Below are 17,091 nucleotides of genomic sequence, written 5' to 3'. Positions count from 1 at the left end.
TCTAATTGCGATTGCTGGCACATTCGGTTATGAAGATGGATAGGCAACAGTGAGGAAACGAGAGATGCATATTTTTGATGCAGATGGCTTCGGTGTGAACGTGGGAATGATGATTGATTGGCAATCTGGTTCAGGCTCAAACCGCAATGGAGACGGAGTTGTTACTGGGCCAACAGGATAGGACAAGTGTTGGTGAGTGTGGCTGACTGACCTTGTCGCCGTCCTCTCCGGGTGGACCTTGAGGTCCTGCGGGCCCAGGCAAACCGACAGGGCCCTGGACGCCATCACGACCAGCAGGACCCTGAGGCCCTTTCTCACCCTAGAAGAGCAAACATATTTGTTTTAATTATATTTTGAAAACTAAAAACGGTAGAACTGAAGGTTGAAGGAAGGAAAAGAAAGGAAAGCTAGAAAAATACTTACAGGTGCTCCCTTCTCTCCAGCAGGGCCTGGGGGCCCCTGAGGACCAGGTCTACCAGATAGGCCAATTGGACCAGCAGCACCAGCAGGACCTCTCTCACCAGGAGAACCCTGTGAGTGGGAGAAAGAAAGAGAGATAATGAGTGAAAAATGAAGGGCAGGAGGTTCATTTTGGAGAGAAGGACTCATATTCTAAAGTTTTGTCAGCCTGCCGAACAGTAACCAGTGCCATTAAGACACATACAAAGCAAGGCCCAGCTGAGCTCCACTGCAAAAAGATCAACGCACACATACACACCTATACACACAAACACCTTTTAAGAGGAAATCTGAAGTAACATAGCAGCAGGTGGCTTTTAAGTTCTAAAAAAGCAGAGCTCCTCCTTGAGAGCTGCCAGCATTATCTGCTGTCGGTGAACTGACGTCTTGGTGACTCTCTAAGCTCTGAGCGTCTCATTCCTGCTGCTGGAAATGCATTTCTGAATGAAAGAGGCTGCTGCTGTGTATCAATACTCAGATACAGGAACTCAGTGTTCACCTAGATCCATAAAACATGATGGTGAATGACATTCACATTTTTTATCTCTGCTGCAGTGAATTAACTGACAGCGTACCTGCATGAACATGGACTTCATGTTCCCAGGAATGTATGGCCTTACCAGACAAATGTCAATACACAGCCAGAATGCAAATGGAGACTCTTCAATGTTCTGTCAAATCACAACCTAAATATTAAAGTTGTGTTGTTGATTTGTTGATATTTTGTGCTGATTGTGCATAACCCTAACCTGATTTTGTACTTTATCATGTAGCACTGTGGGGTTTTTTTGCTTCCTCTGAAGGAAAATGATGTTTCAATAATCCCACATGTATTTTCAGGCCCATCCTACAAATTTGCAAAGTTTCTAAGTTGAGTTTGACGTACAGGCTGTAATATATATACATATTAATGTGCAAATTAGTCAAACTAAAGTTTGTGTGCAGGTTATTTTAATATGTAAAATGTATGGACTTGAGTAGGGAGTTATGAATGTATTAATTTCCCAGGGCTGTAATTACTGCTCAAATCTCCTGAGAAGAACATCAACTTTAAGAGAAAAAGTAGAAGCAAATGTACTCAAATGGTGTGGAAATCTGACTTCATATTGCTAACACCGACATAGAACATTTGCACCTTCAACAATGTATGTCTAGAGACAACGATAAGGGCCTATTAGATGATCTAACGTGTTTCTCAGAAACGTTGAATTTTTTAGCAGCTGGTATTTTCTGATTTTATTGCTTTAATATGTGTGTGTGCACATTGAAAAAACACATAAAACTCATGATTAGGAACAAAAAGAAAGCTCTTGTGACAGCAGCAGCTCATCACATCATGCTAACCTTATTACTGAATCTTATGAAGAGGCTCTAGAGTCTGTGTGACAATCTGACAGGGCTGTGGGAGGAACACTGGAGGCGTAGAGTGGCGGGATGCAACCTCGGGGACAGATGAGGGATGTGTAGGAGCATCGCCCAGAATGACTGCACGCTGTGACTCACCATATGGACGCTCTCCTGGCTGTGTGGTTTTGTTCTGTGTTTGTGTGTTCGTTTGTTGGGTCTGTCTCTGTGTGCCAGGAGGCAACGGAGCAAACCGTCTTGATACCCAGCTACTCTATCGCATGATCGCTCCCGTGACAAATCGCTGTGTGCAGCGGGACGGGAGGAAATTTGGTGACGCTTTCATTGGAAAATTAAAAAATGAAACACCGATGACGTGACCGTGATGGCTTAATGAGTTTATAAGTATTACATATGTGCTTTTAAATAATTAACTATGTCAGATTTCCTCTCATGTCTGCCTATAATGTCACTGTGACTGCAGTTCCACTGGTCTTATTCACCTTCTAATTCCCAAAATCTCAGCTCTCCTTTCTCTGTAGCTACAGTTGTGATGTCCTTGAGCCAGGCACTTATAACCTAGCTGCTCCAGTGGGTGTACACATCACTAGAATGTGTGAGTGTGCATAATTTCACGAATGAGCTGCACTACAAAGCTGAATAAGAGCATGCTGCTCACCAAACCTTACCTGAGGCAATAAAAGTTAAAACAAATAAATAATTGTTAACTGTCTCTCATAAGTTTGAGAGTGTTGCCTAAATCTTCCCTGGTGGTGATATCAAAAGGAAAGCCAGTACAAAGATGGCCTAGCAGTTAGTAAGAGTAAATTGAAGCCATTTTTTAAAGCTTTTCCTCTCCAAATGATCCAAACTGCCCTCTGGTGCTTTCCACTAAAACATGAAATATACCGTACAAGCCTCCGCACTAATCAGTAACACAAATCAAATCTAAAATGCCAACAGAGAGAGGAAAGAAACCATCTTTTACCCAATGGTACTTTGATCTCAGGTGGCAGCATACTTACAACAGGACCAGGTGGACCTTGGGGCCCCTCTCCTCCCTTCAGACCTGCTGGGCCCTGAGGAAAAGAAGCAAAGAACACATGAGGACTTCCTTGACATTGCTGTTAAACCCTGTGCAACTTTAAATCAGCCTTTGCATTCGCTCTCCAGGCCAGCATTTCAACAGCTCCATCATCAGGTGCCAATGCGACCGGGACCGTCTGCCATCGTTTAATGGTTTGTCACTCCAGCGAGACACCACTAGAAATGTGCTTTTAACCTCGGACCACTGCTTAAAGAAATATCATTGCTATTGGCATTTTCATCCTGGTGGACCACCTGCATGAATCCAAGGCCAAAAAATCCTACATCACTCGGTACCATGTGGCACACCTAAAAAAGATATTGTTTCCTTTATAAATGTGCTCTTGTGGATGCTGCAGCTTGAGAGTGGTGCACATACTGTATATGATACATAAGTTATACATACACTCTGTGTGTGCCTCAAGGTTTGTACAATTTTTATGTTTAATATGTTGCATGTAGGTGTGCTTTCCTCTATGTTTGTCAATGCCCAAAATGTGTGTGTGTGTGTGTGTGTGTGTGTGTGTGTGTGTGTGTGTGTGTGCAGCTCCCTAGTGGGCTACAAAAGAACACATGGCAGTATGGGTAATGAGTCTCTGCTGGCTCTGACCGTGTGCTGGGCTAAATTACAATGGCAGAAAACAATCAGTGGTGCTGCTGGCCTGCAGAGCCTGACTGACCTTGAGGATGCAGGCAGCAAAACACTTCCCCTCCCCACAGTATATCCATTCCCAGCCACCACAGTCTAATTGCCAACATTTCCCACTTAATAATTCATTGAGTAAATAATGCATATAGAGACTAACTTTGCGGCACCCCCCAAAAAATGCCAGCACTGAAATATGAAAAATAATTCCTTGAGTTAAACCAGGGAAAGATCTCACAAATGAATCCCTCACCAACAATTTCTTACTTCTATACTAGCGGCCCATGATGCATTGCGGCAGTTAAAACAGTGCTGCCAGTGGCAGCAGAGCGATGCAGAGGCACGCCTATTCATTTGTAAGATGTCGCTTTGGATTTCCGCTGCACCGGACTGATTGCTAGGACTGAATTCCACGGCTGGTGTCTCTAATGAAGTGAGTAGCTCTAGATAGACGCTGGTCCATTTATTATGTAACAATGTTCTGTCACTTTCCACTAGCAAACACATGGTAAGGGAGGCTATGATGAAGAGGCGCAGGTGGAGCGGGGCTCTTACCGTGGCACCAGGTAGACCTCTTTCTCCAGGGAAGCCTCGAAGGCCGGGGGGACCGTCTTTGCCGGGCGATCCCTGTGGTCCAGGGTCTCCCTACACACACAATCCCAAATGTTTGTGTTAGAATAAGCTTGGTTCACAATGTGTTCACCAACACAGCATTGGAATTTTTGAATCAGTTCTTTCCGGGCCTCTTAAATTCCCAAATCTGTTGAACGACAGCCAGCATGGTGCTGCGTGGCCTATTGCTCGCCTCGGACTTTTCGATATTTTAGTTACACTGTTTGAGAAATCTGACAGCGTTTCTAGAACAGCTGTTGTGTATTCTAGTGTGAAAATTAGAAGCCAAGATTAATAACAGCCCAACAAGTGGTGCATTCATCCAAGCAGGTGTAAGAAGACTGTCTGGGTGAAGGAGAGGACTGTCATCTACATGATGCACATGCAAGCCAAATGCCCAGACAATTAGCTAAGATTGTAGGCAATGCCAGACTGCCAGCATAAAGTTACTGCTTTAAAATGGAAGAGCTACGCTAACTACATGAACTTTTTTATACAGGAAACTGGTGGATGATGAATTTTACTGAACAAGTGTTTTACTTTTGATGCTTTCATATGCTGTTTTCACCAACAAATTATAGTCGCAGAGATTCCAGACAGCAACTCATACTGTTAAAATCACTCAGAATTCCTCAACACAGAAAATAACAAAGTAAATGTAAGCTTCGGTTTAGCCTCTGTCCTTACACTGTGTCAGTCTGCTGCAGCAGCAGTGATGCCTCGTGGTGCCGTTGTCTTTGCAACAACAAATTGAGAGCTTGGAACTTTTTTGGAAACCAATTAAGATGACTTTCTTATTCATCTAACATTGACTTATCCACACAGACAACTTCTAATGCAACTTTGCTGCTTGTGAAGTGTCGAATAGTGCTTGGCATGGTGTTGAGATCGGTTTGAGGATGCAAAGCACATGACGGCTAAATCTTGTGTTTGAGAACTGCACTGCACTTGTAAATGAGGACTTAAGAAATGGTCATCCTACTTAAAGATGCTTAACATCCTCTTCCTCTGAGCCCTCTGGTGAAATGTGCACATGCAGTTATGCGTCGGGATTTATATATTAAAATAAAGTACCATACTACACAGCCTGCAGCTGAGCAAGAGAGAACTCTAAATTCCAAAAAAAAAAAAAAAAAAAAGGAAAGTGAATACAGATTGAAAAGCAAATCTAGTATACACTAATGGCTTTGCGCATCCCACCAGGAAAAGAAGTGTCCTTGTTTTGTAGGCGACATCCATTTTAATGGGCCATTAGCTGCAATTATTTTGACGCATGTATGTTTTCTGTGGATTCATTAGCACTGTCATCACACAGTCAATACATAAGCCCCATGTCTAATCAAACCCAATGCACTACTGCTTTCACATAATCAGCCACAACATGGAACACAAAGACTTCAGTCTTCTAGAATCAATGTAATGGGGAGACATTTCTTTTTGTTGTTGAAAAGGTTACAGAATACAGATAATAAAAAATGTAGTGCTTAAAGATTAAAAGCTCAAAACATCGCGGGTGATTTCATATAGCACCAAAAACATGTGATGGGGGGCTTTTTGACTGAAACGAGCAAACAGAGCACAAGATCGATAACGGCAGGGCAACTTCATTTACTTCATTTACTTGAATTTAGACACCACATCTCCAAAACGAGTCCATTTGACCTCAGAAAAAAAAGTCACTTCTTTCCTTTCTTTTGTATTGGCAAGTTGACTTTATCTGCAAACAGGGAGGCACAGAAGAGTGGGCTTGAGAGGTGTAAGAGGATTTGGTCTCTGCTGCCAAGACCTCCACAAAGTGTCCCTGGCATACTGATGCACAGGCCTGAGAGGAGCGGGGAGGAAAGCGAGGCTGTGAGGAGCAGAGGGTTTGGAGTTAGCTGGTGGACTTGATTAAACTGTCGGCTTGGGGAAGACAGGGAGAAAATGAAAGCAGGAGACATGGAGGTTTGAGGGAGAGGGTGGGGAGCAGGGGGCGCTGAGTGGTCCTGGGAGTCAGTGGGTTGGTTCGGAGCAGCTCATACTTCTATAAAATGGCTACTGTCTGCTCCTAATGGGCACTCAATTGCCGGCTACGAAAGACCCAGGGAGGGAATGTAGGCGCCCGACACTCCCCAAATCTCAGTGTCTTCAGCAGTCACTCGCCACAGTCTTGTGTGGCACAGAGAATGATGGTGAGACTTTCACACTTGCGGTGTGTTTAGAAGTGAATTTATTGCTATGGATTTATTTCTGCTTATCCTCAGTTATATTAAAGCAATCCAGGAGACTATTGAGCGTTGCATGCCCTTCAGTAATATAACTGCTGCTTGTGAATGCTCTGGCTCAATCTGAAAAATCAAATCATGTACGATAATTGCCACTGCATAAGTTCAATTTGCAGCAAACCTCTATGCTGGTGATCTCTCTATCAACCTCGCTGGCTTCCTCCCGTGAGCCAAACTAAAACAAATCTAATGCAGCCCATGAGAAAAGCCGAGCCCACTCTTTTGAACAAATGACCGTTTTATAATTGTTACCCACCGTAGCCGTGGCCATTTCTAGCATCCTGTGCTACTATGGGAAAACAATTGAGCATTTATTTGAGAAGAGTAATTGTTAGTCCCCCGCTCAGGACAGTAGACTGGACACATACCTTCGCTCCCTCCTTGCCAGCAGCACCTGGAAGACCCTGCTCTCCGGGTGGGCCAGGGGGTCCAGGGTGGCCTCTCTCACCAACGGGACCAGTCTCTCCAGTTGGTCCCTAAGATGTCATCACACAGCTGGATATTATTCCATAACAAATGATGCAATATGGCCAATGCGGCTCTAAAAGTTAGTGAAGATGAATTTCATTGTTAATTTCCACAGACGCTTAAGAGCCCCATGAGTCAGTGGGAGTCCACAATGCAAATAAATGAACAATCTTTTTGCAAAATGAGAACAGATCTGCAATAGATTTACCACATTTTGTTTAAAGGCTCAGAAATTTCCACCAGCACCATTATTTTTCATTTACTCACAGAATTTCTTTTTTTTTTTAATAAGAGAACAAATCATTGAAGATCTTGGTCTATACCACTGACACACTGCTTGGTTTACATCTATATACATCTGTTCAGGGCGCCGCTATTGTTTGTTGATCCCAAAAATCTGCCTGATTGCAGCCTTATGACTGCTGTATTGCCTTTACTTGAGATGTATTCTTTACTCATTCGTTTATTCTTTGATAATACATTTTTCTTACCTGGGGCCCGACAACACCTCCTGGGCCTGGTGGACCAGTTTTTCCTTGGAAACCCTGAAAAGGATTACAAGGCCTTAGTTATATGGTTTATAATAACAAGAGAAACACATCTTAAAACTCAAGTACAGAAACCACAGTGACTCCAGTTGAATTTGTTTCTGCTGATAAGCAGGGATTTAGGTTTTGGTTTGGTATTTCCTTTTTTTTAGGGCTTTTAGGAAGTACCGACAGTCAAAAATGGGCAGAAACAGGAGACAGAGAGCAGGAGATGACATGTGACAGAGGTCAGGCTGGAATCAATGTAAATTCAATTTAAAACTAATACCATGCTTAGAAATGCTGTATAACTTTATATAGTATTTAGGTTGGAGATTTAGAAAGCACGCAGGCAACAGAGCGATGCAGGAGCAGATAGCTTTTTAAGGAGTATATGTGGTAGCAGAGATACAGTATATATATTCAGATGCTAACAATGAGCACTGGAGGCTTAAACGCCACTAAAGCCAAATGAATTAGAGCAATTGGGTACACAGGGCAGCTTTGCTCATTGCCCTGAAAACATTGGTCCTTCACCAGCCTCTTAGTAAGAGTGATGGGTTCCTAAATGTACAGTCTGAACAGCTCTGGTTATTTCTGTTGGAGATTTCTGTATTGGTTCTGTTTTCTCTTTTCTCACTGCTTTGAGGTTAGCTGACATCAGTGATGTCATAAGCTAGAGCAATATTTAATTAAAAGTGCTGTTTGCTTATGATGGCAGGTCACTGTCAATCAAAGTTTTAACCCAAGTTCTACAGCTCTATGCTGATTTCAGATTCAATTTTAGAGTCACTGGTTAATCTTGTGACAAAATTAGGAATGTGTGGTGGAGATTAAATCAATTCATATTAAATTGTTGGCAGTTGTTTTTATCAAACAAAGGCTGACAAGCCCAGTGCACGCTACCTGCCCAGCACCAACAAATACAGAGCCAAAGCAAACAAGTGGCTGGTTAAGAGAGAAAAGCATCCAACACCAAAAGACCCCTTTAATTTTTTCACAGTTAATGAAATCTGAGCTAAAAGACCAGTGGATACGAAGATGAAGCAAGATGTGGGACTCTGATGGAATGATAATGTTGCTCTAAGTCTGCTGAATGAGTAATTAGGCGTCTGCTAGCTCACATTACCCTCAGCTTCATAAGTTGATGGTATTATCATAAGTCAGTATGATTTGTTGTGAACATTTGCATGTAGCTTTAAACTCACAAATCTTTGTGAATTTAATGAAAGAAAAAAAAAATCTTTTCCTGATCAACCTATTGAAAATATCCATTGCTCAATTTTGATGTTGCCTGCACAAAAACCAGACAAATACTCAATTCATTTTGCTTCCTGGACTACAGAGCAATTTGGAACAACAGCAATAATAATAATAATGATGATGATGATAATAAATAGGAAGTATCCTGGTATGATTAGTACACAATGTTCTCTGGGGGCCATTTACAGGTCATTTAGTCATAATAAACGTGCTGCCTAAGTTTACATTCACAGAGTGTGGTGGATTTTCGTTGCAGTCTTCCCTGTGGACATGCTGAAGAAAGTCAAACAGCAGAACAGGACAAGCCTGTTGACTCTCTCAAGCGTTGACTCCAACACTGCAGCACAAATCAGATGAACTTCTGTCTTCCAGGAGAGGAACAATCCAATCTGCACTGGCTTGAGGCCTCTCCTAAGTACTCTATATTATCCCTAATATTAACGATGTGGCACTTAGAAGCAGGCGATGAACTGAATGAATGCAGCAGTAGTGTGAAGATAAAAGCGACTGGTATCCTTAACACAGACTTCATAATCCAATGGAGACATATCTGCCACCTTTATCTGAGTTGTTAAATACTGGTGAATTTCCAGACATGAACACATGTAATGTTTTAAGACGGAATGGTGTGAGTGAATGCAGGAAACCATTATTGCCAGGGTGTGATTCGTACGAAGCAAACATATCAAGAGCAGCGCTGGGTGCACGCTGACTTTCCATTCGACTGATTTTTCCACTGATTTCCATTTGATCTCTGAATCCCTCCGTCATCAAGCACCATATATAAGCAATTTTCAGCGAGTCATTGCATTTATACCTCATGTCATTTGTAACTTACTATCCCAAAAGCAGAAAAAGTTTTCAGACCTAAGATTCCTGGCTGACTTATGACTCCAGGCTTATTGATCCCTATGTGTTGTGATTTATGGTGATGTATTATTCAGTGGAAACCTTCAGGCCATGCTGTTACAGCACTGGCCCTGACTCAGAGACACCGACTCAAATCTCTATTTGCACTTCCTCAAATGCAACTTGTGTTGTTGGCGCTTAGCGCCCATGAGCATCTTTATTGCTGTGATCTATTATCATACTGGATGCTTGTGGAGCCTGTTCATCAGCGCATAAATCTACAGCCATAAACACCTTAATGAAGACTCTATTGTTGTCGCTTGAATAGCAGCAAAGGCAGGGAAGCACTCGTGTGTGGTGTATTACGTTATCTATAGGAAGGAGGCTGGCGGAAAGGGAAGCTTTAATGATAGAGGCGATGATCTGTCAAGCTTTTAGTAGAATTTATTGCCCTCTGAGCCTCGTCAAACCAAGGTGCACTGATGCATACCAAGTATGGAGGAATCGAAGTTGAGAGCAGGGGACTGTAGATGTGATCAAGTCAAACTTTGCTTGCTTTCTTTCCTTTCCTTTTCTTTTTTTTTTTCTTTTAGTGGCAGATAAATCTTATAGGGATAGGACATATGCATCAATGCATCTTCAGTACAGATTTAGCACATTTCTCATTAAGCTCATAATAGCATCCTGGAAAAAAATGTAAAAAAAAAAATATGTCTGCTGGTTTTGGTTATCCCTCAGTTATGGTTGCTCAATCAGAGCAGGTAATGCTACACAAGGCCACCTTGCTGCAAATGGACAGTCCAAGTTCAGCATCCTTCAAGTGGATATTTGCAAACTTGCCAAAGTAACAAGATAGAGGCTGCATCAGAAATGGCTCCCCAACTCCCTGGTGTCCATCTCTATGAGATAGGAGTCTGAGGCATCTGGATTCACTCAGACAGACAGACAGATAGACTAAGACAACGCTCACAACGGATTTGTCCTTAGAGTTTTGCTTTAACAGGCATGTCTGCCCCTTTGGCATCCCACTCAGATGTTGTATCGCTGATTGTAATCCCCTGCATACAAGAGCAATAGAGATAAGGTGTGGAGGAGGAAGAAGAGAGGGGAGATTCAATTGAAGTGCAGCTCACTGACTGGGGGGATAAGATCTGTCCTGCAATCAGGAGCCAATTTGAAGAATGAGAGCTAAAGAGGTCTTGTTGGCAAATTTAACCTAAATGGCAGTGAGTCCTCACAGACTACCAGCCATTAACACATCAAAACTAATTCTAGTGGGATTAAAATGAGATTAGCAGAAGAGTCTCCGGAATAAAATGTTGGCATGGTACATTTCTGTATGTTTTGTAACCATAACCAAGTGCCTAAACCTAATCAGATCTTAACCGCAAGCGTAAAACTGAAGTTTGAACGTGAAGAATCGTAAAGTTTCGACACATCCATGTTTTGTAGAAACGTCCAATGCCGACATTTGTTCTCGCCATTGGGTTGAGATTAGACTGAGCAGTGAGAGGAGAGCAAACATCTCTGACAAACTAAAAAAGTTATGAGGTGTCACACTGTTGTATCTGCTCAAGCAGTGGAAATATGCCAAAACTGTCTGAGTGTGAAAAATTCAGTTATATTGAGTTTCCTGCTCGATGTGAGGTCTTCTTTTTCTACACTCAGCAGGAAGTTAGAGGCTCAGACTAAAACGAAGCCACACAGGATATTGCATCCATAGGACTCACTGTTTCTCCGCGCTGACCAGGGTGTCCGGGCAGCCCATCCTTTCCAGGTGGTCCCTGTAGGGGAAGAAATAGTACATTCATCACAATCACATTCATATCTGAAGGAAGTAATGGCACTAAGAAATTGTCCCTATTGCTGGAATAAAAGTTGATTTTTCCGAGCAATGCGTTTTTATTATGGCAGTATCGTGAAAATGCTTCATCAGCAAAATATCCGTAGTGCAAACACAATTTTCAGACTGGCAAAATTGTAGTTAGATGACTGGGACGCTCATGAAAAAATAACAGGTTCTGTTTTTTGTTTTTTGTTTTTTTTTTAGTGAAAGGAACAACATCACTGGCTGAGAGCGAAGAGCCAGCTATGAATCCAACCTGAATCGATAGGTGGAAATTACCACTTGTCTCCTGCCTAGACGGGGGAGTGAGAAAATGGGTTCTGCTTCAATAACAGTTAGACTAATGATCCCTGCACAGAATTAGGGATATTGCTATGTATTACTGCACCCCATGAACTCCTCAAATTGAATCAATTGCGACTTATAATGTTTGCAAACTTGGCTAATTCGCAATCGAGACAGTAGGAAGAGGAGAGGAAGTACAGTAAGAGTGTAAACACTGAACTGGTTCGTGAGGTAAGTGCGGGTTTTACAGTGCGTGTGGTGTCCAGGAAGGTAGAATACTTACAGGGGGGCCCTTTGGTCCAGGGAAGCCCACTGGTCCCTGAGGTCCTTGAGGCCCCTGCAGGTGACAGACAAACAGTCAGTGCTGCATCACACACACACAAAAAAACAACCAGTGCCAAGATTAAACATTGGGAGGGTGTCATATGGATGTATGGCTGTTTCTAGAGCAGCCTCAGAAAGCAAATTAAAGCTATTCAATGCAGAAAATGATCTAAAACCATTGTTTTCAGTCATTGTTCACCAGGTCATTATAGCAAGCACAGCGGAGCGAAAAAGCGCTAAGCTTTTGGTCACACTCTCTTTATTATCCAGCCACAGAGACATGTGGAGTTATAGGGCTGTCTGACTTTTTATTAGTGATAATTTAGTGGTCCAACCGGGCTTAATCTAAGACTGTAATCTAATGTTTGAGCAGTGATATTTCTTGAAATGGGGGCATTCCTGGGGTGAAATATTTAAAAGATAGATTCTGAGTAGGTGAATAAACTGCTTGGTGAAATAAGGTAAACTCCTGCCAAATGTCAAACTGTGATATTACAGGGAAAAGGTAGTAATAACTTTACATGAGCCAGGTAACAGGGAGTGATTTTAAGTTACTGTTTGCAGACACACATGGTGTGTATCACAATACATCACTGAGGTAACACAAGGGATTTAGGGAGATTTGCATTCCAATATGCATAAATATGCCTGACTTGATAACTCAGGTTTATTGATCATGATATTTGAATTTTGCAGGATTTTTTTGGCAATATTTTCTATCAAAAAACCCGTTCTGCAGCAGCTGTTCAGCAGACTGCACGAACTGACAGTATGTCCAGCTGGAATTTCGAAACTTTGAATCTCTCAGAACTGCATACCACCCAAATGGAATCGTGAACTTCTCAAGTCAAGAGCTGCCTATCAGCATCTCCTTCAACATGCTGGTGAAGGTTCTGAGATTTACAGGGAGTGCTGCAGGACTGAGGGCAGACATCTTCTCCTCAGTTCATATTAACATGACTCCTGACACCAAATCCAAAACTGAAAATCCACTAGGACACTGGTGTACAGTGAGAGCGAGTTCCTCACATTTCATGTGAAGTTTCTAAAAAAGAAAATGATACATTAAGGAGCAAGCACTCAACAGAGTACTGCTTCACGGGTGAGTATTGGTAAAACTACTGCACGGCTTAAACTTTAGTAAATGATACCTATGATTCACAGTGGCCTTTGACGTTGGAAACACTGAATGTGTCTATTTTAATGAGGCATGATGAGTAATATGCTCTGCCTGGCTGTGTAACTCATGTGGATAACAAAAGGTGCCTTTAAGCAGCTTGGTTACACTCCTACATTGTTGTTTTTGCCTTCACTTAACAGAAGGGAGGCTCTGGTTTCTGATGAACTCGCCTTTTGTCATGCTTCATCAGAGCTGTAAGAAAGTTTTCCCGCCTCTGGTGTAAGACAAGTGTGAATGTAACTTGTTGCAGCTGCTTAACAGTTCAGGCCTTTCTCGTTTATTGCGTTCTTTGGACTTCACTAGATCCCAGTCCCATGTTTCATATCTTCTTTGTGACACAGCAAAATCAAATTGCACAAAAACATGGCTGGAAATCTAACAAAAGGTCTTAAATAAGGTGGCGCTGCTCGAAGGCTTTTGTTGTGAACCATCACACTGCAAAGGACAAATGTACTGCATTACAAGTCCGAGACTGAAAAATAAAGAGAAATGCTGCTTTCTGTTAGATCAATGAAGGAACAGGGACATAGCAGTAAAGCAAAACCCTCCATTTTTACCTCTTAAACCTTGCTAATTGTCTAATCTTTCTTGGAAAACTGTAAGTAAAACACTGTCATCTTCTCAAGCAGCCGGTCAGAGGTGGAGGTGGACGACACTTCATGCACTAAGATGTTTTAACGCAAAGACGATACTGACAGACTGATACAAAGATATAACCCTTTGTGTGTTCGTGTGTGTTATAGCCATCCCAGACTCTGTATTATGGACTTACCCTCTCACCAGGCGGGCCTGGAGGACCGTCGTTGCCTGCTGTGCCCTGCAACACACAGCAACAGCAAATCATCGTCAGTTAATATTCAGGTATGTCTCTACACTACCCAGCACTACCCGCACTGCCCAGTAAAAAAGCCTAAAATCACTGTAAGAGTTGCTGTTTTGATGTGGCTAGGATAGCTGGTGTACCTTGGGACCTGGTTTTCCTGTTGGACCTCTGGCTCCTCGGCCCCCACGAGGACCCTACACAGAGAGAACGACTCAAGTCAAGCCAAAAGCCTCGTGATACTATGTACAAGTTACAACTAATTGAATGAAATCATGGAGTGAGAATGCATACCGTTGGACCTCTTTGCCCTCTTGGACCAGGTTTGCCTGCAACACCCTGTTGGATAATCAAAGGGGAAACATTTTAGGCATTCACACACACACTTCCTGTGTGTCATTCTTCAACTTGAATCCACTTCAGACAGCACTCGAACATTTGTCCTAAAGGGAAGGGTTAAAATCACTTGACACTCGAGTGTCAAACAGCCACAGAACAATTGGTTTCCCGCTCTGAATTAGCAGCTTGATTTTAAAGTATGCATTAAAGTGTACTTGTGTTAAACAACGTCAGAATGCTGCACTGCACTCGCATACATCTTATCAGTCTACCATTAAAATCTTAAGAGGACGTATGTGAGCGTAGAACTATGATAACTAAGATACTTGTTAGTAAAAAGTAAACAACAGGTTGCATCTCAACGATGACAGAAAGTGCTGCAGTTGTGTATTTATAGGCACAATATGCACTTTTTGAATGACGACAAAGAATTTGCTAAGTAATGTTATTTCCACTGGTTGGCTGACATGCAGCGGAGATATTTCTACAATAGCTGGAAATGGTTTTCTGGCTTTAAGTCAACACTGGACAAAATCTGGAAAGAATGGAGTGTTTCATTTTGGCAGGGAGCCTCGGCATAACTGAGATAATGTACTTCAAAGTGTCCATTCAGGGATTCTGATGGACTCAAAAAAGGACCATTTTCTATTTATTTCAGATCATTTGGAATAAGACTTTTTCCATCCTTACCTCCGCGAATCAACAGTTTCGTTAAGGTGAAATCAAGATAAGCTGGGAACATTCTGGCTATTTCAAAGATAACAGCAGAAAGTAAAACCTGTACCTGCGTCGAACTCTTTCACTGCGTCAAGAACTTATTTTTTCCAAGCCCAGAAATGGGGAGAGGGGCTCCATGAAAGCACAATTGTTTCCACATCTTTTGTTCTCTCCCCAACATTGATTTTGCTGCCGTTATTTTTTGTGCCAAGTCACCATACAGAGGCCTTTATAATGGGAATCAATTTTCTTTTGTGCTGGGATATGATGGTGTGGTGATTTTCATACACAAGCAGGCACAGCGCGCATGTGTGTGTCCAATAAGCGTGTGTGTGTATTTTCTTACCCTGGCTCCTTTCTCGCCGTTGGCACCCGGGAACCCTGGGAATCCGCTTGAGCCCTGTCGATAGGAGAGGGAGATATCATGGAGGGGAATGAGGGAAACAAGAGAGAGGCCGCGTGGGTCAGGCCATGCATGATAATGAAGGCTCATCCTGTATTTACCTGCACCATTGCTGGATATCATCTGCAGTTGCACGGTGAACTTTCGCACACTTAAAACCACAGCTTATGTCGAATTTCATGAATTTAGCATAAGGTTTGAAATATAAAACTGATCACTTCCAAGACCTTAAAATGTCCTGATTTATTAATGTTGCTTTTCTAGAAAGCGTCTCTTCTTCAGTTGGATTGGCTGTTTAATAGTCTATCTAAAAGGGAAAGTTTTACATAAAAATAACATTCCCTGCGTTTTCAAGAGAATATATCAAATTCACAAGCTTTCCCCGCTCTGGTATCTCTGCAGTGCTTATCAGGCTGGCAGAACACAGAAAGCTTCTGAGGCGAATCATCTAAACTTAAAGGAGTACGTACGGAACACACACGCACACACAAGGAGAACAACAACAGGCTTAGCACAAGACCCCCATGAACACAAGACGGGATGACGTGATTCTATTCCTTCAGTCAAACTCTGTGAGCAGGCTATTAAAAAGCAGCTTACCCATTCTGCAGCACCTCACCACACGTTGCATTGGGGACATTCAATAAAAAAAATAATCATTGACATGTCACTCGTGCTCAGTTAAGTCTAATCTTTAATTTAGCTAATCTTGTTTTGAGACACGCAGCTTCATTTATCTGTAAATTCCAAATCAAATACTTTGCTTCGCTCATAAATGCTGCTAATAAAACAGTATTGTGGGGCTGGGAGTCACTGTGCCAATGCTTCATCAGAATCCCAGGTGGCAGCACCTCTCATGTTCATTTAAGACGGGACGCTTAGAAAAACTGGTTCTGCGGGATCATCAGATAAGCCTCATGATGGGCAGCAGGCAGCTCTAATAATAGAGTAAATGTACAAGTACATGTTATCAGCTGTTGCATGGATCTGATTTTTAAGTGTAATATTTTCTAATAAGATCCAGTTAATTAAGGTTTTAAAAAGTTTCACAACCTGGCAACCCAAGAACTTGGGTTGCCTGTTGCTCATCCTTTCTATAAATGAGTAATTAATACCGGTACTGCTCATTGGTTTCTCACTTTCTAATAAGTCTGCAGTTAAAAAAATGTTAATGTGTTGTTAATAAATGTATTTTGATCAAAATGCTCGGCAGCACCTTCCCAGAAGGTCAGCGGTCTAACACTCCATTGGAGTCTTTTTGATTAATTGTGGAAACATGAAACAAATGTCATGCTGGAGGAGGAAAAACACAAGCCAAAGGTTTTTGTTTTTGTTTACAACCTGGCAACCGGGAAGTTATTCTTAGTAATGGATCATGAGTGATTTATAAAACATTACATGGTGTAATAGGCATGAATAAAGCCGTTAGTTACATCTTAAAAAACCCCTATGCGCATGGTGCCTTACTAGAAAGACACCAGCACTTCTACAGGTGCCACCATTAAAGGTAATAGTAGATGCTTCATTTCCAGAAGTGTCACTTCAAAAATCTATCTGTCAGTGCCGGGCGTAAAACACGTATTGCACAAATGATGAGCACTGACGCTCCTCCTCCCCAGAGATGCAGGTAACACTTATCTGCTTTGACTGTCACGCTGT

General features: G+C 42.2%; 1 protein-coding gene across 2 annotated transcripts in view; it reads right to left on the bottom strand.

Annotated features, from left to right (window-relative positions):
• The window catches only part of col11a1a (collagen, type XI, alpha 1a), a 77,661-nt gene that overhangs the window by 22,506 nt on the left and 38,064 nt on the right, over positions 1-17,091 (bottom strand). For both annotated transcript variants that reach the window (XM_076721473.1, XM_076721474.1), the window contains exons 32-43: positions 15,376-15,429; positions 14,268-14,312; positions 14,117-14,170; positions 13,926-13,970; positions 11,933-11,986; positions 11,249-11,302; positions 7,371-7,424; positions 6,780-6,887; positions 4,091-4,180; positions 2,829-2,882; positions 424-531; positions 212-319 (exon numbers count right to left, since the gene is read on the bottom strand). In XM_076721473.1, the coding sequence (XP_076577588.1) occupies positions 212-319; positions 424-531; positions 2,829-2,882; positions 4,091-4,180; positions 6,780-6,887; positions 7,371-7,424; positions 11,249-11,302; positions 11,933-11,986; positions 13,926-13,970; positions 14,117-14,170; positions 14,268-14,312; positions 15,376-15,429 (828 nt within the window). The remainder of the gene's footprint in view (positions 1-211; positions 320-423; positions 532-2,828; positions 2,883-4,090; positions 4,181-6,779; positions 6,888-7,370; positions 7,425-11,248; positions 11,303-11,932; positions 11,987-13,925; positions 13,971-14,116; positions 14,171-14,267; positions 14,313-15,375; positions 15,430-17,091) is intronic.

Source organism: Chaetodon auriga, chromosome 21, assembly GCF_051107435.1.
Source record: "Chaetodon auriga isolate fChaAug3 chromosome 21, fChaAug3.hap1, whole genome shotgun sequence".
NCBI classification, from domain to species: Eukaryota; Metazoa; Chordata; class Actinopteri; order Chaetodontiformes; family Chaetodontidae; genus Chaetodon; species Chaetodon auriga.
The sequence above is the reverse complement of the archived record's forward strand: the minus strand, read 5'-3'. Positions and strand labels throughout refer to the sequence as shown.